The 26,770-nt window shown below is 35.8% G+C and overlaps 1 protein-coding gene across 1 annotated transcript in view; it reads left to right on the forward strand.

Annotated features, from left to right (window-relative positions):
* LOC143917065 (fibroblast growth factor receptor 4-like) overlaps positions 1-26,770 on the forward strand; it is a 97,401-nt gene that overhangs the window by 66,836 nt on the left and 3,795 nt on the right. Inside the window, exons 3-5 of the mRNA XM_077438459.1 lie at positions 24,281-24,462; positions 25,427-25,522; positions 25,613-25,718. Coding sequence (XP_077294585.1) covers positions 24,281-24,462; positions 25,427-25,522; positions 25,613-25,718 — 384 coding nt within the window. The remainder of the gene's footprint in view (positions 1-24,280; positions 24,463-25,426; positions 25,523-25,612; positions 25,719-26,770) is intronic.

Here is a 26,770-nt window from a genome sequence, read left to right on the forward strand (position 1 = left end):
TATTTATATTTATAAAATGTTGCAAATGTGTCCATATCTGTCTCTATGATTATTAATCGATGTTTGTAATTGGCCCTAAATAATACTTACAAAACTTATGTGCAATATTTCACCATAGAAGTTTTGTAAAAAAATCAAAAACATTACCTTCAAAATCACTTTTCAAAAAAGTTATCATTAGCTATGATAACTTTTTCATGATTCATAACTTATGATTTATAAGTTTTCTTTTTTGCGGAACATATATTATATATAAAATATATTAGACAAAGACAATTATTTAAAACATTTTCCTTATATCGGCATTTTTTGTTGAGAATGAAATTCCTTGATGTTACAAAAATCTTAATTATAAAATTCCTTTAAATCGGAGATTTTTATCTTTAGATGTCGTTGGATTTATATTTTACTTATAAACAAAATGGCGTCCTTCGAGTTTATTTTGTTATTTACTTAATCATATTTTCTTTTCAATTAATATTTATACTACATATTTCGGTTGTTTCATCAATTGCAATAAATATTTTCTTCCAATTGAAGTTTCATATCATTTCGTCAGTTTGGCCCTTAATAACTGATTCATCTAATATACCTATTTATTATTGTAGGATCTGGTAGTAAGGAGAGACGGGCGACACAGTAATTAATATTCGTTCAGCGGTTTTAATCATTCATTATTCCTCGAGACGCCACGACGAACTGTCGTTCGCTGCGTTACATATACAAGATGACAACGTAACCATTCTTAAACTCATGCATGCCAACCTAATTATCATTGCATGCGTATTATAAAATTACCTGTATGTTTATCACAACTTACGTACATTATTTATTAATATTTACGCGCTATCAAGTTTCTCTGTAGTGTTATCAATCATCGAAATTTATTTTTAGAGGTTTACCATTTATTATGCATATATAACGTGGCGTTACTTACGTGTTGGCTTTATGTTTGAATAGTTGACTTGTGCGTGTCGGGAATGATCGATGAACTTTTACATACGAGATGGGTATGTTTATGTATGAACATATCTCACATGTGAGTTTCGCCATTGCTAAAGTTCATCACAGAGTATGCAATGCAAGACTCCTTCATTATGCTCATTTCAGAGCTCGACGAAACTCACTCGAAAGTACTCCAGTAATTTCAATGTTTGTTGCAAATCCACAGTTTTTCACTGCATGGAACATTATTTTATTTAGAATTTATGATTTTATTTATTTAACACACTTGGGGGAGGCGGCAAAGCCGATAGACCCAAGGAATTTGATTTGTATATATGTAAATTAAATGAGAAAAAGTAAAATACATTCAAAATTAAAATAAAAATAAGAGAGAAAAAAAGTAAACAAGAAACAGAAATAAGATATTGGGAAAGAAGAATTACAGAAATCCTTTATGTTTAAGAAATGTTGTACATCAAGCTTATTCTTAAAAATATTAAGGTCAGAAATTACAATATCATTGGGAAGGCTATTCCAAACTGAAACCACTCTGTTTGAAAAGAAGGAATCTCTGATCAATGTATTAGATTTTTCTTTTTGGAGTCAAAGCGAGTGACCTCTGAGGTGAGTGTTTTCGTTGAATGTAATAAGATTGGACATATGACATTTATAATGGTTATTTAGTATTTTAAAGACTTCGATTAAGTCGCCTCCAGTGTTTTCGTAAGGGCTCGGAGTCAAATCCTAATCAAATCCACAGTTTTCAATGCAGAATTACCAAATGCAGCATTCTCTCTCACGGTACCCAAACTTGTGTAGACCGCAGACGAATTCACATACAAAAACTAGTCTAGTGTTTTATTGATTTTTCTCATCGAAGCTACACACACATATCATAAATATCTGATAAAAAGTCCTCCGACGGATATGAGCAAGATTCCTCCGCTATAATTTACGAGCAGGTAGACAAACTCGTGTAACTTATACGTTTGTTTGTGAACGGGTTAAAAAAAAAATCTGCACGATATCAGAATACATACGAAACGTATCAAGTTCGCCTTGCGCGTGTATAGTTCGGTTTGAGAACACCGGATATTCGATTTTTAGGACCGAAAACAAAACCGGTATTTTTCTTCGCATTTTTTTTTGTACTCCGTTTGAATATTTTGACTGTGGGGTCGTTGTGTTTTCGATGTTGTCTATAGGGATCGTCAATTTTAATGGCTGGGGGCTAATTAGTTCAGAATTTGACCTAATGTGACCTAAAAACTGCTTGCATATTGACGTGACTAGGGTCTACTGATCTGAATCGACTAAACTTTCATTATTAGTACTTATTAATGACATATCTTCGCAACTCTACATACATATGTATATTCGATCCGATGTAGTGAGAGATTTACGAAAACCGAGCATGCTGTCGCGTTCTTGCAATGTGTTATAACTAGTCACCGGACCCAGAAGGTGCCGCGTATTGTTCAAAGGTTGTAAATGCATTGTTAAAGGTTTGCCGAACCTTTTTTACAAAGGATTTACAACAATGGAACAATGGATAGCACTGTGACTATCCTACCTCTAGTTATAACATTGAAAAGACGTAAATTAATTTCTGTATTCTTTTTGAACGATTTCTTATTTAACTATATAATATTATTACAATATAATTCAATGTAAGGTCTTTAATAATATTACTGTAAGTTTTGATGTCCATAACATGACGTTGACAATTATTTTTATCGTCTAAAAAATATAAATTTCCATTAATATAAAATATATACGTATTCCATAAAAATACGTCTGAATTTTTAACCAGAGCTGCTGGTTAGTGTTAAAAAACAGGTTAAAATTCAAATAAAACTATCAAAAAACTAGAGTAAATGTACTACTTCCGGTTCAGGTAAAAATATTAGGGTATAAAATTTATAATTTCTGTTACATGTAAAAAATTTCAGTCCGATTTAGTTAGCGGTTTGGGAGATAATTGAATTCAAAAAGAGGACACCTATAAGGGGAGGTACCATTTCCGGTCAACTTAAAAATTTGAAAAAAATTTACGTCGTATCGATAAGAATTTCAGTAACCGGTACTAAGTTTCAGTTCGATAGGACTAACGGGGTTCAAAAAATCCCCAAAATACACAGACACACACATATTTTTTCTATATCATGAAAACTAGATCAGTGATCGATTCTGAGTTCGAATCAGTCAAAATCTCGAGTTCGAATTTTCGCATGATCACAAAACTTCATATATTGTTACTATGTGTAGATAATGTAATAAAAGTCAAATTCTATCGACCGCTATATATACGCACGAACAATGTTGTCTTTCTTGATGTTTTTCTTAAAATGATTTTTTATAACCATCTTCTGTCATTGTTATTGCCTACCTGTTTACTACAGTGGTGATGATTGATATAAATATCAACGCGAGTGGAATTAGGAAATCCTTCACTATTGTGTCTCTGTGCGCTCCTTGTGTCCTACATAAACGTAGATTCGACGTTATGCAACATTGTATGTAGCATTAATTGGCAAAATTTTGCGTACATACATTCGTTTTTCCTTTCCTGTGTTGGACACAACCAGCAGCGTGGACTAGTGGCTAGTATATAGGTATATGCTCTCAAACACAGTGGTCAAGGGTTTGAGTCACACTGGTTGCTGCTGGCCAGAAGTGGGTTTGTGATCGTTTCCTATCAGAGTTTGTCAATTTATCTGATTTTTATTGAAACTGTTCTAACAAATTAGCAACCTTTACCCATTTATCGCAATTTTCGAGTTTTCATCATCTCGAATTTCGCTGATTCGTATAAAAATGCTGCAAATTTGTCCATAACTGTCTCGCAAATTTAAAGTTCTTCATCATCTCGAAATTTGTTCATCATGTCGAAAAAATGTATCAAACAATGAATTTACAACATTGAACTTTATAAATTTAACCCTAACAACCCAATCTTAAATAAATAGGGCTAACCCTTAATTAACCTAACCCTTAAATAATACCAACCCTAACAATCTAATCTTAAATTAATAAAACCAACCCTGAAAATGTAACTGGTTATGATTTCACTGAAACGTCAGCGAAAATATATTTTCACTTGAAATATAATTTCACTGTGACATACATACATATATAAAAGAAAATGCTTCGAAAATGTTAGTTTGTCAAAATTTATCCATAGATGTATCTATGATGCGTTGTTAAAATTATTCTAAAAATTGTATATCGATGTTTGGAATAGGCCAGGATGGCGCATTGGGGCTTATCTATTAGGCCTTCTTGGTATATGTATGCATGTAAAATGTAAATAAAAAATAACAACATTGAAAATTATCTGTATTGAATGTGTTCATACATTTATATTAGTAACTATAGACTCCATGCAAAAATGAAAACGTATACATTTCCAAAATTTGCATACTTTAAATGGTGTTGAAATCGATTCTTCTTCAGATCAAAACAGGGGATATTCGTTCCGGTGAAATTTCACCTCGCTTATACAATGGAGTAAGAAGCTACGTTTTGTTTAAAAATTGTTCTCGCATGTGTGCTATGAACTTGGCGACGTTGATTAGAATTCACAAGCGGGTGTCTTCGCTATAGCGAAGTGCTCGTTGTATGTATTTTAATTAGAAATCATACCGAGAAAAATGTACACGTTCGTATAGTCTTTCGAACGTGCTCAATGCTAATCAACCATTGTTTAATAACAAATATTTAAAAAAAAATAATGCGAGGAGCAAGTGTTAAATATTTCAAAAGTTCACACACACATCCATAAAGGATAACAAACTATTCTTCCTAGAACCATAAATAAAGTACACGTGTTAATATAAAATCGCAACACATCACATGGTTCAGTAGCGCGATATTTACATATGATAGGTATCAAAACTTGTTACATTCAAATCAGTGACTTGAGAATAAAAAATAAATAAATAAAGGTGTAAGTCTGATAGTAGAACGATTTTTTAACCTTTACTGATCAATGTTTTTCTCCCTTGTTATATAATATGGAGTAAATTATGCGACACGCAATTCTGTCCTCCCATACTTGGAGTGGGCGTTTCAATTAATTGTTATGTTCATAATAAAAATAGACCAATGAAAACAATCATTTTTGTGCTGGGAGGATATTCTCTAATAGTCTAATACATAGTTTTCATTTGCCTTACATAGAGTGGTTAGAATATACAGATGACAGATGTATTTGTAATATAAACAGCTTAAACATGGCGAATATAATAGTAAGTATTCATTTATCTTTTTGATTAAATTTATTTGAATCGAAAAACATATATGTACATATATCGAATACAAAACCATATGGAATGTCGTCATAGAAACTTTGATTGTTTTCCAACCAACATTACATACTTACAAATTCTCTTTCGAAATTATATATTGGATATATATATACATATGTTGGGAGCGACTGGGAGGTCCCGGGTTCGAGCCCTGGTTAGATCTCGATTGACGTATTTCTACGGTGCTGCTGGTCAGATTTGGATATTTGTTACTCCAAGTCGTTCGTTTCCCATCAGAGCTTGCCAATTTACCTGATTTTATTTCTGAAACGATTCCCCACAAATTGGCTACATTCCTTCTTGTCACCACTGTCTGGATGAATATAATTTCAAATGTGTATTTGAACAACATTTGAAATTATATTCAACCAGGCAGTGGTGACAAGAAGGTAGGTAGCCAATTTGTGAGGAACCGTTATAACGAGTCACAAATATCCAAATCTGACCAGCAGCACCGTGGAAATACTCGGAACGTATGGTTTTTTATTTCAATCGTGGTCTAACCAGGATTAATTCTGCACTTAATTATTTTTTTTAAATTAATTCAATGGTCCCTGCGGCCGAATATGTAAAATAAAATAAAAACAAGTCTCAAAAATTATACATATGTACATAATATGTACTATGTAGAACTGGCTCGGCTACTTCATAGCAGGCATGTATATATGTATGTAGGTCTGACCGCACTATACGACAACCCAACGATCCTTCACTTCACAACAGTACGCGACCAAATATTGTTTGTATGAAATTGTATGAGACATAACGCACTGCCCGACAGTCGCATGACGTAGAACGTCACATTGTGTCAAAGTTGACTTTTCGACCAACTTTGACGCTAGGTGTCCTCGAGTGGGGGGGTTGCCTTGCGACAATTATTCTCCTTCTTCATATCGTGACTTTGAAATAGCATGTAGCCATAATCTTTTGGGTTTTCTCGATTGTTCTTCTTCTTCCTCGCACATCAAAGATACTATAATAACGTCCGTTTCGTCCATTTTGCTCCGAGGTATCGAACGAATGATTGACATCATCTGTCGTTCAAGTGCGGTTTACCCAATATTGTCGCACACTGTTGTGAAGTGAAGGATCGTTCGGTTGTCGTATAGTGCGGTCGGACCTTATATATAACATCTCAATAAAACAAAGAATTGTATTAATATTTTTTTGTATATTAATGATGAATGAACACATCTTTATATACATACATACATACATACCGTTGATGTGTCCAAGTCCTGGCCTGTTCGATTGATGGCCCCTTTGCATTTGTTTTACTCGGAAGCGTCAACGAAGATGGCGTGACTATCTTAACATCGCTCGCTTGTTTGTGCAAGTGTTTTTATATGTTCGTTTTGAACCAGATCAAATCTCTCCCGCTGTTTGGAGTTGTTGTTCCAAAGCAGCAAAAGTAGAAGAAGAAAAAAAAACTACACCGAGACGCAAATTCCCAAAACCGTGAGTGAGATCATCTTCGCGAGATAGTTAAATTTCGCTCGCTAGATAGATACATACATAGATACAGATAGTCATTTACATCGTCGTGTAATTTTGCACTACACTTCCGTTACGTCTCCGTGTGCAGTTTCGGGTGGTCTGTATTTAATTGCAATTTCTCGGAATGAACATTTACGTAATCAGATAAGTTTATAGCATGACGTGCTCTCCGCTTTGAACTGCCACTCTATATACATAGTGTCATAAGTCATATCTTTAACATTAAACGAAATCAAGTAGTTAAAAGAGTCGATTACCACTTCTACTTGCATGCAAGTGCTACTTTTTATACGCGTTGACAAGTTACTAAGTGACTGTTGATACATGTACGAGTGGACTTTACTTACGCAAGTGATTCAATCTTAACAATCGATTATTTTGATCCGCAGATTAGATCTAGGTATAAGTTTGTTAATGTGATAATAATATACGTAAGACTTAAAGCGGATACACATAGCTCTCTGATCAGATAAGTCAACAGCATCTCATGATATTATCTCTTTGTACCGTAATAGTGCTTTCCCCGATGTAATTCAATGGGCGATTTTGGAAAGGTTTTTAAGACGGTTTTGCATAACTTATGAGTGAAGTAAAAATATATATGAGAGATCATGAGAACCTATAATGCAAATTTTATAAGATATAGTGTGAAAAATAAACATTTATATCTGACGAAACGAGAGGGTGGCGGAAAGTCAAACATATAAGGTTACTGACCTCTAAATGTCGAGATGTCCAAAATGATGGCATTTTTTAAACGTGTTTATTACGATTATTTTTCACCATCGTACTGGCGGAATTGATTTGACTATCTGTTGTTGATCAAACCGCGCAAAATGGCAAAGTTTCAAAACGATCGGAAAAATGTAGGATATGATATACAATTGTTGTCAACCCAATGAGCGAAGTGAGATATAGAAGAGCCTTGTAAAAAAAATAAGAACAATCTGATGGATCCAGCTTTGAACTCGGATAGTGTCCTCTTAAACACTCGGTACCACCTCATAGTGTTTCCTCACACATTTAGCTCTGTCTGTCTATGCCATTGATGTATAATACACTAGATCCGCCCTCACGCTTTATACTGGTCTCCCTTTTGGCGCATGCACAGTTTCTCTCAGTAGGTAGGTAGGTACCGCTGCGTCGTAGGGGAAAAAACCATTATTTTCCCAACTTCCCCGCTAGTTAAACCCCCCGCACCCCTCAGTTAGTGAAGACAAGATCTCCGACCAAAATCACACGTCAGGGCCCATCTTGTGTATTATACATCAATGGTCTATGCCTTTAATATATTTTTCGCAGTAGACATTGCGCACTGAGCATACTCTGCGCAGTAGACATTGCGCATTGAGCATACTCTTAATAGTACACAGTGCGCATGCGCATACGTGTTGGTCGTCTGAATTGTACCTAAAAGTAAATCAAAATATATGCTATATATTATTGTAAAATGCTTATAATATAATCACCCGCTGTCTTATGTTACGTGACTCAAAACCTCGTATATGTACATACTATGCTCTTTTCCATCGTATGAAAGGATGCAGATAAGCGTAACATTTTACATACATCATATCTAACACGATAACATCCTAACTATCTAACGATAGGACTTGGCTCAGTTTCGTCTCGAGTTTTGTCGGATACGTCATTTGAAATATGTACTTCAGTATCGTCCCTAATAAATAGTATGAGAGAAAATAAAAATACGTTAATAGAATTTAAACTAGCTGAGGGTTGTGTCGGTGAGAAGAACCCGTGTCAAAATTGATGCAAGTCATCTTGTTAAATCCATTGTTGCACCTTCTCGAAATCTGATATGGAATGAGAACAAATCACCGGAGCGGTGTGGACAAAAAAAAATATACACACTTAAATACAGCTCACATATTTTATATATATATATGAAATATTTTATTTTGAAGCGTATAATTTTTAATCGGTTATTTAACGCGCACGTTTTATTTTTTTTTTGTTTTTTTATATACATATGTATGTATGTTTGTATGTATATGTGCACTTTTTCAGTTCGACTTTCGGTCTGCCCGTATAAGAGATGACTGGCCAGTCTTGTGGATTCATTAATTTGTGTGTAATTTGATTGGCTGACCGGTTATACTGTAATATCATTAAATTTATGAGAGTGACGAGATACTTGTACTCGTGATTAATAAATGAAAAAATTGTGATAATGAATTTATCAGTTCGGTTCGGTCTAAATGCGGTTTCAGTTTTGATTTTTTTTTTACAGAGGCGCCGTTAAATTGTTTTTTTTTTTTGGAAAAATTGTTGAGAATAAGTCGATGCATACCCCGAGGCAAACTTTTACATAAAAATAATACGATAAAATAATTTGCCAAATTGCAGGTTGTTCGTTAGAATTCTACGAACTCAATTTCCATTTCGGTGTATCTATGGCAGTGTAATATACTATTTTTTTTTAATTTTCACAATATTCTTTCGAGGTATTCTATAGATATTTCAATAGTAAATTGACTTTTTCTTTCTTTATTCGAAATACTCAATTATTAACGACTGGCCTAAATGTCCCTAATTATAATAAATATATACTACTTGTATTGTTTTTAAAACGAGCAATGTCATATATGTACATATATACTGCATACATTTTGCGAGGGATAAGTTCTGATATAGAATAAATTATCGTCGGGGAGGTTATGTGAATGGTAATTGGACAATTTATCGCAGAGTTTGTCGCTTGTAGTGGCTAGTAGGTAGCCGGTCTTTCAAGTACTAAATTAAAATGAGCCAAGTCAAATGTTCGATGGAAAAGTTCTTGTTTCGAATGAAGCAAATCGAAAAAGTCGCGATGACAACTTTATAAATGGTAAATTTATAGATTATAAATTTGAAATAATATTAATGGTGACATAATAGTTAGGATGGTTTTGCCAATTTGATGAGGAACCGTTCCAACAATGAAATCGATCTAATAAGACACGATCGGTTTGGAGTCACAAATATCCAAGTGTGCCCAACAACACTACTGAAATACTCGGAATAAATTCCTTTAAATCGAGTTCAAATCAAAGCAGGGCTTGAATTTTCGGGACCTCTCTGTGGTTAGCATTAAAGCAACCACCGAGCTATATCGATCAATTTATTCCAAATTTAAATTTAATCCGACTCATCGTACAATATGCATAATTTACCAGACACTAAAATTAAATACCTTCACACGGAAAATAATTGCATTTTGAATTATTTATATTTAGTGCATAATGCATTGTGTTTAGACTCTATAAACTTTAGAGCATTAGGCAGCATTACCACAATCCGCATTCACTGGATCGACAATATAATGCACAAAGCCTTTACTACCCAACATGTTCTGAGCCATAACCCTATACACACCCACGCTAGTATAGACATTCAATATAGAAAATAAAAATGTACATCAGTAAGTGGTTATTTGAGAAAATGCTCAGTCATTGCGTCACGGCTGTTACATAGCTCCCTTCGCCCGACACATTAGAAGTCATTTATCTATTTTTATTTGCTCACTTTTTTCCCGAACCCTCCAAGGGTCCTGTAGATTCGAGCCCGGTGTACAATACAAATAATAGGGCTATTATGGGTTTTCGATACGGTGCGTCATCTCGTACGCTATTATAGTCTGGAAACTTGCATCTTATTCTCTCGGTCTGGGTCGCATTTAGACCTGTGCTTACTGCGAAAAGTGGAACGCGATATTTGCACACAAATTGAAACGGAAATGCTATCGAGTATGACTGTCTGCTTTTTTAGATATCATTTTCTTCGAATTCGTGTTTGCCGTCTCTATGCATGTGCTGAAGTAGTTTTTAGATTGGAAATTAATTTTAAATCGTGGCTAATTTTGATTTGAGGCTCTGAAAGCTGATAAGAGTTTATCTGGATTGTAGTGGGAGTTTCAAAGGAATACTCTGTGAGTGTATCAATTAGAGCCCAAACAGAAAGTGGGCGACGTTTTCTTTTACTTTTTTTGGTTTGCGAATAAAAAAAGGCGCATGTGAACCTGTGGAGGTATTTATAATATATGTGCTCACTTCAAAATAATGTGACCTAGAGATTAGGTGATTAGTGCTCATAGACCGCTGGTTTACCACCACTAATCGCCTGATCTTGCGTTCGCGCCAAAAAGGCCTCAGCGTATAGACGAGCTGTATTCAACAACCAATAAGGTCTCGCGACTCATCGACCAATAAATGATCTCTCTGTGTGGAGAGTACCCGATGGTTATAAATATTCGTCGGGTTTGGTCCGTGCTTCATTCGGAGCTAGCAGGCCGACGGATCAAGAACAATGAACTACCTATACCACTTCTATTGCGTCTTTCAATCCAATCTCGGAAACTCTTCTTCACGTCCACGCTAGAAACAAATAACAACAACAAAATCAGTTGAATCATAAATGTAAAGAAAAATGAAAAAACATTTAGCTGAAATTATTATTAGCTCCATAAAAACAATCAAAGCTAAGATTAGATAAGTTTTGAATGAGCAATTTTTCAAATACATCTCTCGTACGCTTTCAAAGAATAAAAAAGTGATTGGTGATACAATAGTATTGACTCTTTTGGAACAATTTGAAGGTAGATTCCAACTATTTACCATCTATCGAACACGTTACTACATTTTTACTGTAATTGCTAAATCCGTAGCAGAACTTCTTCAAGAAGAAACATAAAAATTGAAGAAGAGCTTTTGAAAATTCTAAATAATAACATTGAAATCTCACAGTTACGGTACAGTTGAAAACTTTTGGAGTCGATAAAAATTACACTAATTAGAAAAAAGGGTTCCTATTTTGGTTGCACATATTTGCGTGAATCTTCAGCAACTGAAATTTCAACAATTGCATTAATTTTTTTGTTTAAAAAAAAAACAAAAATTCCATAAATTCAAAATAGAACACTACCAAATATATGTACCTACTCCATTTTTTTTAATCCGTATTTTTCTCAATCTTGAATGCACCCACACTACAATAAGGTGGAGAACCCCTGACCTATGGTCTTAGTATTAAACTGAAAAATCACACTCGTATTATAGGGAGGTAAATACTGGTAAGATAACACAGATTGCTGAGTAAATTATGTAGATTTTTTGCTATTACGTAAGTACATACATATATAAATGTAGTTTTGCATAATGATCCAACCTAGGTGTGTAATGTTTCGACTACTGATTCATTGAATAGAACATATTTTACTAGTCAACTGAAGATTGATGATGTTTGTATGTATATTGAAGTCATAATGGAAATGGAATTCAGTAAAACCAAAGTATGCTTCGTATGTAGGTTGTTATTCAATTATAATCGAAAACTTTTGGATCATACAGAGTAATTCTGTGAAGTTGCATGTTGTCTCAATTAATCGTAAGTGTAAGTCACATAAGTAAGTTCGTTTTAAAAGATGGCACAAAACCGCAATAAAGAAGATCGTACTTACTTTTTGTAAATGTATATACTTTTTTATACATACATATATTTAATTTCCATCATAAAAGAAAAACTTCTAAGCTCATAAAAACAACATTTTTATACGATGGAAAAAAATATCGCTATAATATGACACATGATGTCAAACAATACATATTTTTTGTATCCGAAGATTATGTTTATGAATGTATCATTTCATTCGAATTCCTTTTGAATATAATAAATTATGACGTATCACAAAAATATGCAATTGCGCCTCATATTTTCTTGTCTTTACATGTACACACACGTTTCGGATTAAATTTCATTTTCTATAATAGACCAGTGTTGTGCCCCTTGATTTAAACTGGTGGTTTCGGCAAGGAATTAATACACGAATTAATAAAATAAAGTTATATATAAATATCCAACCGGTTCACCCATTCTAAATTATGAATGCATGTGTGGCTTTGTGTATGTATGTACGCTCCCACACAGCGTATCTGACACTGACGTCACTCGGCGCTCAATATCAGGAGCACATGTCACGCTCAGGTCCTCACTTCCCCGCGTCTCTTCGACACGACCGCTCAACATGCCACATCCCTATAGCGGATGCTTAAAATGCACCCATTGGTCAGAATGTGTCGTCGTTGTTCTAATTGGTCAAACGTTTTATTCCACGTGGACCACTTCACGCTGATTGGTTGTGCGCCTAGTTCGAGTGTATTTATTTTATTAAATATCTCTAGGCACAACATATACTCCTGGCATTCTAAAATTTGTTTTTTTGAAATCTTCATACTGGTCAGCCACATACCCACAAACATACATACATCGCGTCTATTTTTATATACAATAATAATAACTTTTTAGGGAGAATAGTGCAATCCCCAACGCCCATATATATAATATATACATAATAAAAACAATATTATTGAAAAATAGAAAAAAAAACAAATAAATATATAAATAATAATAATAAAAATAATTAATTAATTAATCAATTTAATGTCTATTTAAGGCGGTCGGTGGAGTAGTTCCATCCATCGAACATACAGCGAAGAATGCAAATGAGAAGATGCAGCAGCAAGAAGACAATTAGACGATAAAAATATACGAAGACGTAGAGAGGCCGCTCTCATCCTGAGAATGGCGTCAAAGTGAGGCACATGCCCTTCCACAAACATTTGCGACGCGCTGCAGCCCCTAGTTAGGGCCGGGCCGCACCGTGCAACTTTGTCGGCCGACTTGTTGCGCGACACGAAAAAATGTATGGAAATGTGTGCAACAAACAAGTTGACGAGTGTGGCATGTCCCATCTACCTGCGTGCATTGGTCTGGTCGCCCTCAACCAAGTTGTTCGCGAGTTGAGCGGTGCGGCCCGGCCCTATGCCTAAAAAGAAAGCACGATAGCAGTTGTTATATTATTCACACACCTTCAGCTTTGCATCTTATAAAATTTGCATATATGCAACTGTGTCATTCAATTTCCGTAACAACGGAGACTATAGAAACCATTCAGTTCGTTTTAGAAGACTTGTCTACTGATAAGCTTACGATGTGGCCCACAGTGCTCCATATCAACGATTGGGACAATTTGAATGAAAATTCGCTTGCTACGAAACGGACTAACATACAATGTTCGCCGGCTTCCCGGTAATGATTGTCGGCGAACGTCGCTAATTAAACGTGTGTGTGTGTCGTGTTCGATTTGTCGTGAACACAGGTAAAATGGCCGTGTAAAAAGTGCGTATTCTCTCAGGTTTAATTGGCGCGGAATGCCCCTTATATAGGATGATCGGTGCCGACGTTAAATACTAGTATTCTATGGCCGCTACTGCTTGCTTACTTGCTTGCTTGCTTACTTGCTTGCTTACTGCCTTTTGCAGCGGATTCGCTGCGTGAGATTATATACATACATACATATATACCTTTTCTCGGGAGTGGGTGAAGCAGGAGCTGGTAACTGGCGATGCTCGATACGTTTCAGACCATTCGTTGACAGTAGCGAGGATTGTATCATCAAAGTCATTTTCAATATTATTTTATGAAATTTGTTTCTTATAGCAACGTGCAGGAGTGCAATATTACAGGAGTCCCTAATGCGCCACAATGGTCAAAAAAATACAGAGAGATGAGAAAAATAAAAATATATACATATTATATATACACAGACAAGATTATACATTTATATTATATTCAAATATTCATTCGATTAAATACACCTGCATGTATGTACATATAATGACCATATTGAAATAACCATACCTGAATTACTTATGTTGAAATTTTATTTTAGTTTAAGTTTGGACTATTGTGGCATTACAGGAGTCCCTACTTGTACCAGTACTGGACGTGTATAAATTGGCTTTAGTAAAAAAAAATCAACTGTACTAAATATTACCTACAAGTAGTTACCAATTATAGGCCAAATCATTGACATGTCCGGTAGCAAATTAGACGTATGACGTTAGGATGTAGTGCATTTGGGCGAATGAACACTGTTTTCAAATCTAAAATGCCACTTTGCCTGAATAAAATGATCATTGATCAATTTATTTTGACAGTGATGATTAGACTTAGACGGCCAGGATGCTTTTACCCACAAAAAATGGTTCACTATTGTCAATTACTATTGTCCTAAAAAGTAAGAGACTAAAAAAAAGGTTGACAATAGTAATTGACGATAGTGAATCATTTTTGTGGGTACAAGGATCCTGGCCGCCTAAGTCTAATGATGATATAATATTATAATGCACTCAAAGAAGTGTCGAACGCTGTATGTTTGGTATAACGAGGGAAGATATAAAACGGTTAAGGCGCAAATACACTGAATCGCACGACACGGGCACGTTCTTGGCCTCCTGTGGTGAAAAATTATGTCTCACACCGCAGGTGTTGTTTTTTTTCGACTAGTTTCTCCTACATTTCTTCAAATATGGTTATCACCGTTATCGATCACTGTCAATATAAAGATTTTTGACCTGGGTGCCAACGCATAGATTAGGCATGTGCAAAACTATCTATAAAAAAAACACATGCCGCGTATCTCTTATGTGTTTGCATTCTTACATGTCTGACTAAATTAGTTGATACAGTAGCGAGAGTGAGATTGAAATTACACAGCTAGAAGAATGGACGAAATAAGTGCTCAGATGCTACCCGAGAGATTGTAAAATGGTGCTAGGAGGACCACAAAGGAGATTGGTGGATGCATACGTGGGATGAGATGGATGAAAGTTACTCAAAACAGAGACGAATGGAAGCGTGTTGGAGAGCTTTGTATCTAGAAGTAGGTGGTGAATGACTGTATATATATATATATATATATATATATATATATATATATATATATATATATATATATATATATATATATATATATATATATATATATATATATATATATATATATATATATGAGTTCGGTCTTTCGTGTCATGTGAGGAGGACGTGCTTCTGCGTTCCTCCCGCTATTACTCGCTTAAACCCGGCTATTGCACGAAATTTAACTTAACCATCTAATCACTTATTTTACTAATTGCATCCTAGTATAATTTAAGTGTAAAAATAAACAGCAAATCGGTCGTAAAAAGCGGTTTTATATCAGTTATTTCGAAAAATTTTGTGCTAATTTTTGTGTCAAATCGGTGTCAAACGAGATACATCTCCCTACCTGAATACAAAAAAAGGGTCCTTCGCCAGCCAAGTCGGTCCCACAGAAGCAATAAATCTTCCACATAATTGCTTCCAGCCAAAAATCTTTAACGAACTTTACTTAATAGAATAATAGCAAACAGAAACGGTGTTTCCCAACTGTCTATCAGTTCTTTTTCATATTTAAATTATATTAAAGTAATTCGTGTAATTTTATATACTTTACTAAAGTTATTATTAAAATATTAAATTGCAAACCGCACTCACATATATAAATCCGTTGTCTCCAAAGAGGCGTCTCACGATAAAGATCTGTAAAAAAGTAGTATAACAATTGCTAATCTATTATTATCATAACTAACTACTTTCACTTACAAAGTAACCCTGTTAAATGGCATGTAATAACTCATAAGTGATCCAAGTGATACCTAGGATGACTATATGTCAAAGCTGACCACAGAGAAGAGTTTATGGCGGTAAGAACTCACTCCTTGAATGGAAATCTCTCTCAAGTACCGCCTTTTTCTCAACACATCTTGGATAAATGCGAGAAAAATAATATCCAAACCTCCAACAAGGTAAGAGTGACGATGGATGATAGCTTAGCTAATAGAAACCTGTATTTAGCCACGTACAATGTAAGAACGTTATCGAGTGAAGGAAGTGTGCTTGCATTAGAGAATGAACTAGAAAGTATCAAATGGGATTTAGTAGGACTTAGCGAAGTAAGACGAAAACAGGAAAACCAAATAATCCTAAAAAGTGGTAACTGTCTCTACTGGAGAGGGCTACCAAATGGTAGAATAGGAGGAGTAGGGTTTCTTATCAATAAGAGAATAGAAAGAAATATTATAGAAATAAACGACATATCGGAACGTATATGCTATGTAGTATTAAGAATCTCGAGCAGGTACACTTGTCAAATCTTCCAAGTGTACGCTCCCACATCTAGCCACCCAGACGAGGAAATAGAAGACTTCTACGAAAAACTACAGGACGCATACGATAATAGCCGCCACCACTTTAAAATAATCATGGGCGACTTTAACGCAAAAATAGGACAAAAGGCAAACACAGAAAGAGCAGTAGGCAATTTTGGTACCGGCCAAAGAAACGACAGAGGCGATCGCCTCATAGAATTCGCAGAACACAACAGGCTCTTCATCACTAATTCATTTTTCAGGAAAAACACCAACAATAAGTGGACTTGGGAGAGTCCTAAAGGAGACAGAAACGAGATCGATTTCATCCTAACAAATGCCCTGCACTCCGTTAAAGACGTTAGTGTTTTAAGTAAAGTAGATATAGGCAGCGATCACAGATTAGTCCGTGCCAAGATGGCCATTAATATAAATTGCGAACGTAGGAAATTAATAAAAGGATGCAGTAACTCTCCAGATTTCGCTCAACTAAGGTCTAGGAAAAATGAATTCGAACTCGAACTTGGAAATCGATACGGGAAATTAAACCCAGAAGCAGACATCGAGGAATTGAACACTGTAATTAGTTCGGTTCTAACCTCAACAGGTAAGAAATTAGGTGGTTTCAGGAAACAGATTAAATTAAGCAAAATTTCAGCGGAAACAAAAAACCTAATTAAGCATAAAAGGAATTTAGATAGGGATAATAATAAGCAAGAATACAATCTAGTAAATAAGGAAATTAAGAAGAGAATAGTCAGGGATGTCAGGGATTTTAACAGCAAGCTAATAGAAAATACCATTAAGAATAACCGTAGCCTGAAAAAGTGCAAACAGGATCTTTTCTTAGGCAAAAACCAAATGATCGCAATCAGATCAGAGAGCGGAGTAATAATTAGGAATAGAGAAGAAATCATAGACAGAGTTTACACGTTCTATGCAAAACTATACGAGAACGACAACGGCCAATTCCCCACTCTGGAATCGACACACGGCCAAAGGGTTCCTGCAGTATTGCCTAGCGAAGTAGAGGCCGCGCTAAAAACTGCAAAGAATGGTAAAACCCCAGGGGAAGATAATATTCCCATCGACTTACTAAAATGTGGCGGCCCCCCCCTAATTAATATCTTAGCTAGGCTTTTCAGCAAATGCATCCAGAACCAAGCTATACCAGAAGGATGGAATAACGCAACTATCATTTTAATACACAAAAAAGGCGACAAAAGCGATATCAAGAACTACCGACCCATTAGTCTACTTTCAGCGGTCTACAAGCTCTTCACGAAGGTTATTACAGAAAGGCTGAAGAATATCCTCGACGAGAACCAACCTATAGAGCAGGCAGGGTTTAGGGCAAATTTCAGCACAATGGACCACCTCCAAGTAGTTGGCGAACTAATCGAGCGCGCCAACGAATATCAACGGCCACTGTGCCTAGGTTTCGTCGATTATGAGAAAGCCTTCGATACAGTTAGTCATAATGCAGTACTTAACGCTCTAAAAACACAGGGAGTACCGGAACCCTATGTGGGACTGTTAGCTACAATATATAAGAATGCCACAGCTTCAGTTAAAATTTTTTCAGGTACAGATAGATTTAGCATAGGAAAAGGAGTAAGACAAGGAGATACAATCTCGCCCAAGTTATTCAATGCGGTGCTTGAGGGAGTTTTCAGGAAATTGGATTGGGATACAGCCGGAGTAAGCATCAATGGTCGCTTTTTGAGTCACCTTCGGTTCGCAGACGATATAGTTTTAGTAGCTCGTGATTCAGCTGACCTACTTATCAGACTAACACAGCTGGACAGGGAAAGTAGAAAAGTAGGATTAAAAATTAACGTAGATAAGACTAAACTAATGTTCAATAGTTATTGCATGCCTGATAGCATCCCCTTAGATGATAAACCAGTAGAAGTAGTAAATAATTATTTATATTTAGGTCAAATAATTGACATGTCTGGTAGTAAAAATGAAGAGATAAAGAGACGTATGAAATTGGGGTGGAGTGCATTTGGACGGATGAATGCTGTTTTTAAATCAAAAATGCCACTCTGCCTGAAGAAAAGGATCTTTGATCAATGCGTTTTGCCAGTGATGACGTATGGATGTGAAACTTGGACACTGAACGCCAAGATGCAAAATAAAATCCAATGCACTCAAAGAAGTATGGAACGCTGTATGCTTGGCATAACGAGGAAAGACAGGAAGCGGAACACGTGGGTGAGAAATATGACAAGGGTAGTGGACATAGTGGATAGAGTGAAGAGATTGAAATGGCAATGGGCGGGTCACGTAGCTAGGAGGATGGACGAAAGGTGGACAAAAGAAGTGCTTGAATGGTACCCGAGAGAAGGCAAAAGAGTAAAAGGAAGACCGCAAGGAAGATGGGTGAACGAAATTAGGAAAATGTGCGGAATGAGATGGATGAGTGTTGCGCAAAACAGAGACGAGTGGAAGCGTGTTGGAGAGGCCTTCATCCAGCAGTGGATGGCGAATGGCTGTAAATGATGATGATGATGATGATATATATATATATATATATATATATATATATATATATATATATATATATATATATATATATATATATATAATATATATATATATATATATATATATATATATATATATATATATATATATATATATATATATGATGATGATTAAAGCCCGGACCCAGAAGGTGCCGTGTATTGTTCAAATGTTGTAAATGCATTGTTAAAGGTTTGCCGAACCTTTTTTACAAAGGATTTACAAAAATGGAACAATGAGCGGCACCTTGGCTATCCTACCTCTAATGATGATTATATATAGTAAATAAACATACTAGGTAAGGAACGTGCTAGATTTTTGAAGTAATTCTGAAAGACGGATAGGAATTGAATATTGAAACTTTATACAGGGTCTTTTGATCTTATACTTCTAAAAACCGTCTAAGATTGCCATGAAATTTTGTGGTTTTAAATTGAAAACTATAGATTTACATGAACATTTAGCTTTATGTATGTATATATAAAATACTTGATGCAACACGTGATGAAAATCGCTAAGCTTCGTACGCGTGAAGAAGAAAAAGAAGCTCGCATTAGCAACAGGATAGTGTTAAATGGAGCGCTTCAAATTTGGCACTGTCGCGTCTCAATTTCGAGATCACATTCTCCGTCGTCTTTTTATTTTAGAAGACGAAACTTTTCCAAAGCAAAGGTTCTTCATCCCGCATTTTTACGAGAATGTTGTAAAGAACACACATGCCTTCGAGAGACGTTATTCCGCAGAACCGTAACAAGCGAGCTTCTCTTCTTTTTCATTTCTTCGCCGTCTTCTTCTCCTTTTTTCCCGTCTTATTATTTATTTTTATTAACCGTCTGCTCTCGGTACAGTTTGCGTCTCGCAAAAGCTCACTTGAAGCGCACCTGCTCGGAACACTTTATAAAAAACTTCACTCCAAAGGCGACGCAGAGCAACTTCTCCTCGTCTCCAAGTTTTAAAACTCGAAAGTTTTCAGCTGAAAAGTTAGTCCTCCTTTTGTGCAAGCGCTCTATACATAGTCACCATTGAGCAATGCGATAATGGAGCTCGATACTCGCAGTAGTAGTTATTCTTCACATTTCGAGACGAGTCTTCCTTGGAAATGGTCAATTACCTGTTGTAACTGTCGTCGACTCACTTACACCTGTCGACTCGCTTACTTCTTGTAATTAATTCATCTGTAACTTGCGCAAGCTAAAGTGCTAAAAGTTCGCTCGAGCGAGAGTGCTCCGTTAATGGTCAAACACTATGAAGTTTAATTTTGCTCCAAATTTCACGATTGTAGTAAAGCTGGGTACTTTCGCTCGAAGCACGTTGGGTTGATGGTGGATACTTATTCTACGAAATGGTTTTGGAAATTAAAATTGGAAACAGTATCAGATGAAGGGATTGCAATTTACCGTCAAATTTCATAAACCGTTAAACGGTAAATGACTTTTCCTACTACCGGTATACCGGTATTTACCGGTAAATGAAAAACTATATGTAGTTACTTTTCCTAAAAACGTTAACCTAGATTGAATAGTAAATCATTAAAAACAAATCTCAGGTGAGTAATGTCATATAAATACATTAAACCCTTTGAGTGCTGACGTCTTTTCTGTTGAAAGCCCGCCACGCTAAAAATTTCGCCAACATTTCCAACTAGAATTATTTAGAAATCCAATAGAAAGCAGGTATTAAAATCGTAGCTAATCCAAACAAACCCTACATAACTACCGCCGAGGATTTCGAGTTTTGTAAAGGTGTGTTTTAGACTCTCTAACATATCTTGCAACAATATTAAATGTCTATTAATGAATGTATTTTTCCAAAACTAGTTCCATCTTCTTCATTTTTGTTAAAATGTAATGCTCACAATCTAAATGCCAAACCACAATCTAAAATACACAACAGTTAGGGATTTCCATCGGAAAATTCTGCTATGGTTATAAATTCAGAAATTCCAGTCTTTATAAACGTTGACAAATGAATGACACGGATTACACGACCCATGTTCAATGCAGTTTTTTCAATGCTACATGGAAAGGCTTAGTGGGTAGTATTCTTGTTTGCTTTGTACATGCTCAAAATACAACGCCTATCGGCGTTTTTCAGGCCTATAGATTTGTTGGTAAAACGCCGATCGGCGTTGTTCAGCATTCAAAGGGTTAAGTAAATTCATAATTATAAATAAATTTATTTTTATTTATTTAAAGTTTGGACCATTTGAAAGTTTCGATCATAATTGAAACAACCCGATCGCATTTATTACGATTTGCTTAGTGTTGCTAGTGAATTTATCAATTTCAAATTGCCACATTTAATACTGAAAATAAACAAATTCCAGACAACCTAATTCCAAAATACGCCATTTGCATCGATATTTAATGTAATAATATGCCTGTGTATGTACTTCATTAGCGATAAAATAGTTTACGGCAATACCGGTAAATTTTAAATTTTACCGGTATTTACCGATGTCGAAATTTTGTCGGTTTACCGGTAAACTAGTATTTCAATACCTAATTAGATGGTACGCTATTGGGATACTAACAGTGTCGAATTTTAAGTACTGTGACAGTTTTGGATCACTGATCAAGAGATGAGTATGTAGTCAAAAAGTCGTAGCTACTTTTATGACATTCATATACTTTTATGACAGGTGTATTCGACTTAGGATCTTTTGGTCCGAGCTACAGGATAAAAAAAACATACATGCATAACTGTTTGAGTGTCGACGCTCTACCCACTTGGTTGCATAAAATCTGAGAATCGCCATTTGCTTCGCCGAAAGTAATTGCAGGTTGGACGAACGGTCGGCCGATTGTAGTTTGCCCTGGCACTTCTTTTTATTTCTTTTCCCTTTTGACTTCATTTTTCTCGTCCCATTGAATTACGCAGAAAACTGTTCGCCATTTTTGCTCCAGCGCTAATTACTCCGCAGCGCTCGACTGTGGGAACACCACTCCTTGCTCGCTTTCTTCTCGTTCCCTTCCCGCCGCTCCTACTTCTTCTATCGTCCCGATGATGGGCGTCCGAGTTTTTTTAGCATCGTCAGCTCGATTCGCCTCGTCAATTTTCGAGGGACTTCTCGTCTGGTCGTCTCCTTCTCGGAAACTTGCGTGAACGGTCACGGTGCTCGCTCTCCGGATGGCAAATGCACTGTAAAAACGCTTTCACAGCACTTCCGCAAGTTTTCTCTCCATGCTTGGTTAAATTCAGCACTTTGATGTTGGGGAACCGATGACCTTTTTTTTTCGTATTTTTCCGTACGGCATTGGCTCGAGGAAAATACAGTTATAATAACAATGTGTGTGCTCCTTTGTTAGAGCGTGCGACAGATATTAAATGGAGTGCTTCCATCATCTTTGGTACAATTCGTTTATTATACGTTTCGTTTTCAAGAAGCCCCATGCGATTCTATCAAGGAAGAAGCCATTTCAATGATATTGTATTTTATTTTTCACGGAATTCAATAGATACACATTTTCCTTTCCCAGAACTTTTATGCGGCAATCAATAGTTTGACAGAGGAGTCATCGTCCAAGCGTCTTCGTGATGTGTTTCAAATTATCTATTGGTGTTAATATAAAAAATAAGTTCATGCAACGGAGAAGATTATGTACAGCATTTTATAGCTACATATGTATAAACAACCCCAATTCAAAAATATAATATATATTAGCCAGCAGCATGGCTCGGTGGTTGGTCTTTTGTCTAGCACCGAGAGGCGCCGGGTTCGATCCCGTGGATTGACCTCGATTGAAAAGAATTTATTCCGAGTATATTATCTGAAATACTGCAGGTCAGACTTTGATATTTGTGACTCCTAGTCGATCGTTTCCTATCAGAGTTCCTACTCTATTAAATTGGCTAAAACCATCCTACCTTCTATGTCACCACTATTTGAATATGATTTATGTACAATTTTAAAATTCATAGATGACTTATTTAATAAAAATGCTGCATTTTTTGTAATTGACCAGGAAGGGGCATTGGGGTTTACCTGTTTGGCCTTCCTAGTATATATGTATACATGTATGTAAATAAATAAAAACGGACGCGGTTTATGTGTGTGAGTATGTGGCGGAATTCAAAAAAACAAATGTTCGAATGCATTATAGAACTATACGTTATGCATAGGGATGTGGCGTGACGACCGATCGTGTCGAGGAGACGCGGGAAAGTGGGGACCTGAGATCTGACTTGGAATGGGTGACGTCATCGTCAGATGCGCCTAAGCATTTGCGTGAGCGTACACACATACACACATCAACGAAGACACACACACACACACACACATTCATTCATCATTTTGACACGGGCAAACGGCGAGCGTTTAATGAGCGCTCGACTTTTTACTATTATTACGCGCGCGCGCCTTTAACCTTTCCACCGCGTACGACTACTATACATGTACTAGCGAACATGCCCTCAGCGCGCGAGACACGCATAGATGTCTTGGAAGTTCCAACCTGTATAAGAGCCGTCTATTGTGTTAAAATTTTATAACTTGGTTGAAAATATTACTAAATGTATACTTTACCAAATTCAATAGATGGCAGTAGTCAAAAAAAATAAATATAGGTTGTAAAATTCAAAAAAATATTACAACCTATATTTATAGTCGAAAACGCGATAACAAAATCCGCAAAAAAGCAGCCGCGTACAGGGCATGTTCGCTAAATTTGGTGACGCGGGCAAAGGGTTAAATAATCTTACACTATATTTATATACTTAGTCTGTATTCGTTGGGGGGGGAGGGGGGTGGCCTCATGTTGAGGGCTTTGAGGGTCGAATTCCTTGACCTTTAAAGGGGGCTTAGTATACATATATCACAACTTTATTTTAATCCGTGTATAATTCCTTTCCGTTGAAATCAACGGACACAACACTAGTAATTCATAGTTTGCCAAAAGTCAAAAATCTACCATATTTTATAATTACATTATTATGTTTCATATCATTTTTTTCCATACTCAAGTGTTTTAACATATTTTATTTTGATTTCAGGTACAAGGATTCGCGAGCTTATCCTTGGGCTGGTGGTGTATCCTCGTTCATTCTGTACCCCGAGGCTGCCAATCAGACAATATACACCCAACGTGCCGTGGCTACAGATAGCGGAAATTACACCTGCATCCTCAGGAATGACACGCACGTCAAAGTCCACACCATCATGCTCATACCCATCGGTAAGCACTCACATAAACATATAAACTCAAAAGTCTTGCAAAAAGGAACCGACCCACACATAACAAACACTTTGGTAATAGTAAGCAACCTATGGTAAGAGCACACTTAAAACTACGGCACGGGATGCGCAGGTAGACTCCAAATGTGATAGGCGTGTCTTCGTGTAATTGTTAATTCGTAAGATCTTATTATTTCTACAAATAGCTCCTACAATTTTTCAAATATGGGAATCACTAGCAAACCTATATCAATACAAGCATAAAACATCACTGAAAACACTCCAGGGGGTGAGGTTTACGAAGAAACGCAACGGTATAGATCTAACCTAGAGGTCTTTTTTGCATGTGCAAGACTATCTAAAAAAAAAACACGTGGCTTTTTCTTTGTGTTTTCACCTTAAAGGCGTAAACACACTGAATCGAATGGCACGGGCGCGTTCTTAGCTTCCTGTGGTGAAAAAATATTTCACGCCGCAGGAACTTTTTTTTCGACAGGTTTCTCCTACATTTCTTCAAATATATGAACCACTGTCAAACATTTGAGCCGCTATATTAGAAAGTTGCGAAATTACAATTTTCAGTTCCAAAAACACTATTTCTGTTTGACTTAATTCATAAATTGTTATCACTTCTTTTAATTCGATATATCCAGAATCTCGGAAAAAATGGAATAAACGTATTACAGGCCACCAGCATTTTTGATTATTGTTAAATGTAAAATATAATATTAAAAATATTTCTCGAAATGAAGTAAAGTAGACTTATGCCTGCCACTATCAAATATTACGGCTCATATGTCAATTCAAGTATTTTAGACTTGGGTGCCATGGCATAGATTATGCGTGCTAGCGGTTTTTTTAACATGTGCAAAACTGTGTGCTTTCGTCTCAAAGATATGGTTTAGATCCTTGTTGTAAAACTAATTCTGATTATAAATTTTAAACTGATCATTTTTCTTTTGTAGAAAAACCACCTCAGACTCCGAGAGCGACGTTCACACCCAAAGACCAAAGGGTAGAGCTCGGACAACGCGTAAGACTTTACTGTGAAGCTTTCGTTGGTAATATACTATTTTTTTTGTATACTATTTGTATGTATGTATTTTGAATGATTTGAAAAGACATATATTTATTTCTATTTTGAATTTCAGGTCGAATCAATTTACCTGATGTACGTAATGATATTTCCTGGAAACGAGTTTATCCCGATGGTACAAAACCACATAATCAGCATTTACAACAGGAGAAAATTACTAGGTATGTGAAGTGTATATAAATTTGACTTTTTATAATGAATACGGCTTGGTTTTATCACAATGAAAAGACAAAGGTTCGTTTATACCAGCAGCTCAAGTCGGCAACCTTAAGTACGAAAAATATTCTTTAGTACATTCTATATCTATATTTAGAGAAGTGGGTTAAATTTGTCATGAATATGTTTATATCGAACTTGTCAAAAATACGCGTCAACACGTGGGTCATTCTAAAAGCCTTCTTGGATCAGTGTCTGACCCACGGGTCATATGTTCGCCATCACTATTTGGATGTTTGTGAGTCCAAGTTCTTATCAGAGTTTGCCAATTTTATCTGATCATTGTTGAAACGGTTCCTTAAAATTGGCAAAAAAAAAAATCATCCTACCTGCTGTCACAAATCTTCTGTATTATGTATGTAAAATTTGTAAAAAATTATGTACAAGTCTAAAAATACGTAGATGTCTCAATTGATTAGTTAATTAATTAATTAATTGGTAATATCGTGTTCTTCAACTTCTTAAGATGCAGCATCGTCAATAAAGATGCTGCATTGTTTATAATCAAATGTTCAGGAAGGCGCATTGGTGTCTACCTGTCAAGCCTTCCTGGTATATAATATCTGGTAATAGGATTATTAGTCACATTTCGATCGCGATTTAGCACTTGAGTTCTCGTTAGTATAATAGTTATCGTTGGTATGATGGACTTTTCGGCTGTTAGATGTTCCGTTATAGAGAATTTAGTGACTTTTGGGCGAGCGCTTTGTGACCAATAATCACCAAACCATAATATCTATATAAAAAATAAAATATGTTCCGTAATATGTATGTGCGTATCGAAACAGCAGCAACCGACACGATATGTATATCACTGAAACATATCAAGCAAATTTTTTCTAAGCGCATATGAATGTTTTGTGAAAATATTCAACGAAAGCAATATTGCACTGTATATATATATATATAAGCCGATTTTATCTTGCCCAAAAAAAGTATGACCGTGCCGAAAACGTGCGGTGCTGTATAGCATGAATAGAACTAGTCTTTTCCGCGC

This window comes from Arctopsyche grandis, chromosome 9, assembly GCF_051622035.1.
Source record: "Arctopsyche grandis isolate Sample6627 chromosome 9, ASM5162203v2, whole genome shotgun sequence".
NCBI classification, from domain to species: domain Eukaryota; kingdom Metazoa; phylum Arthropoda; class Insecta; order Trichoptera; family Hydropsychidae; genus Arctopsyche; species Arctopsyche grandis.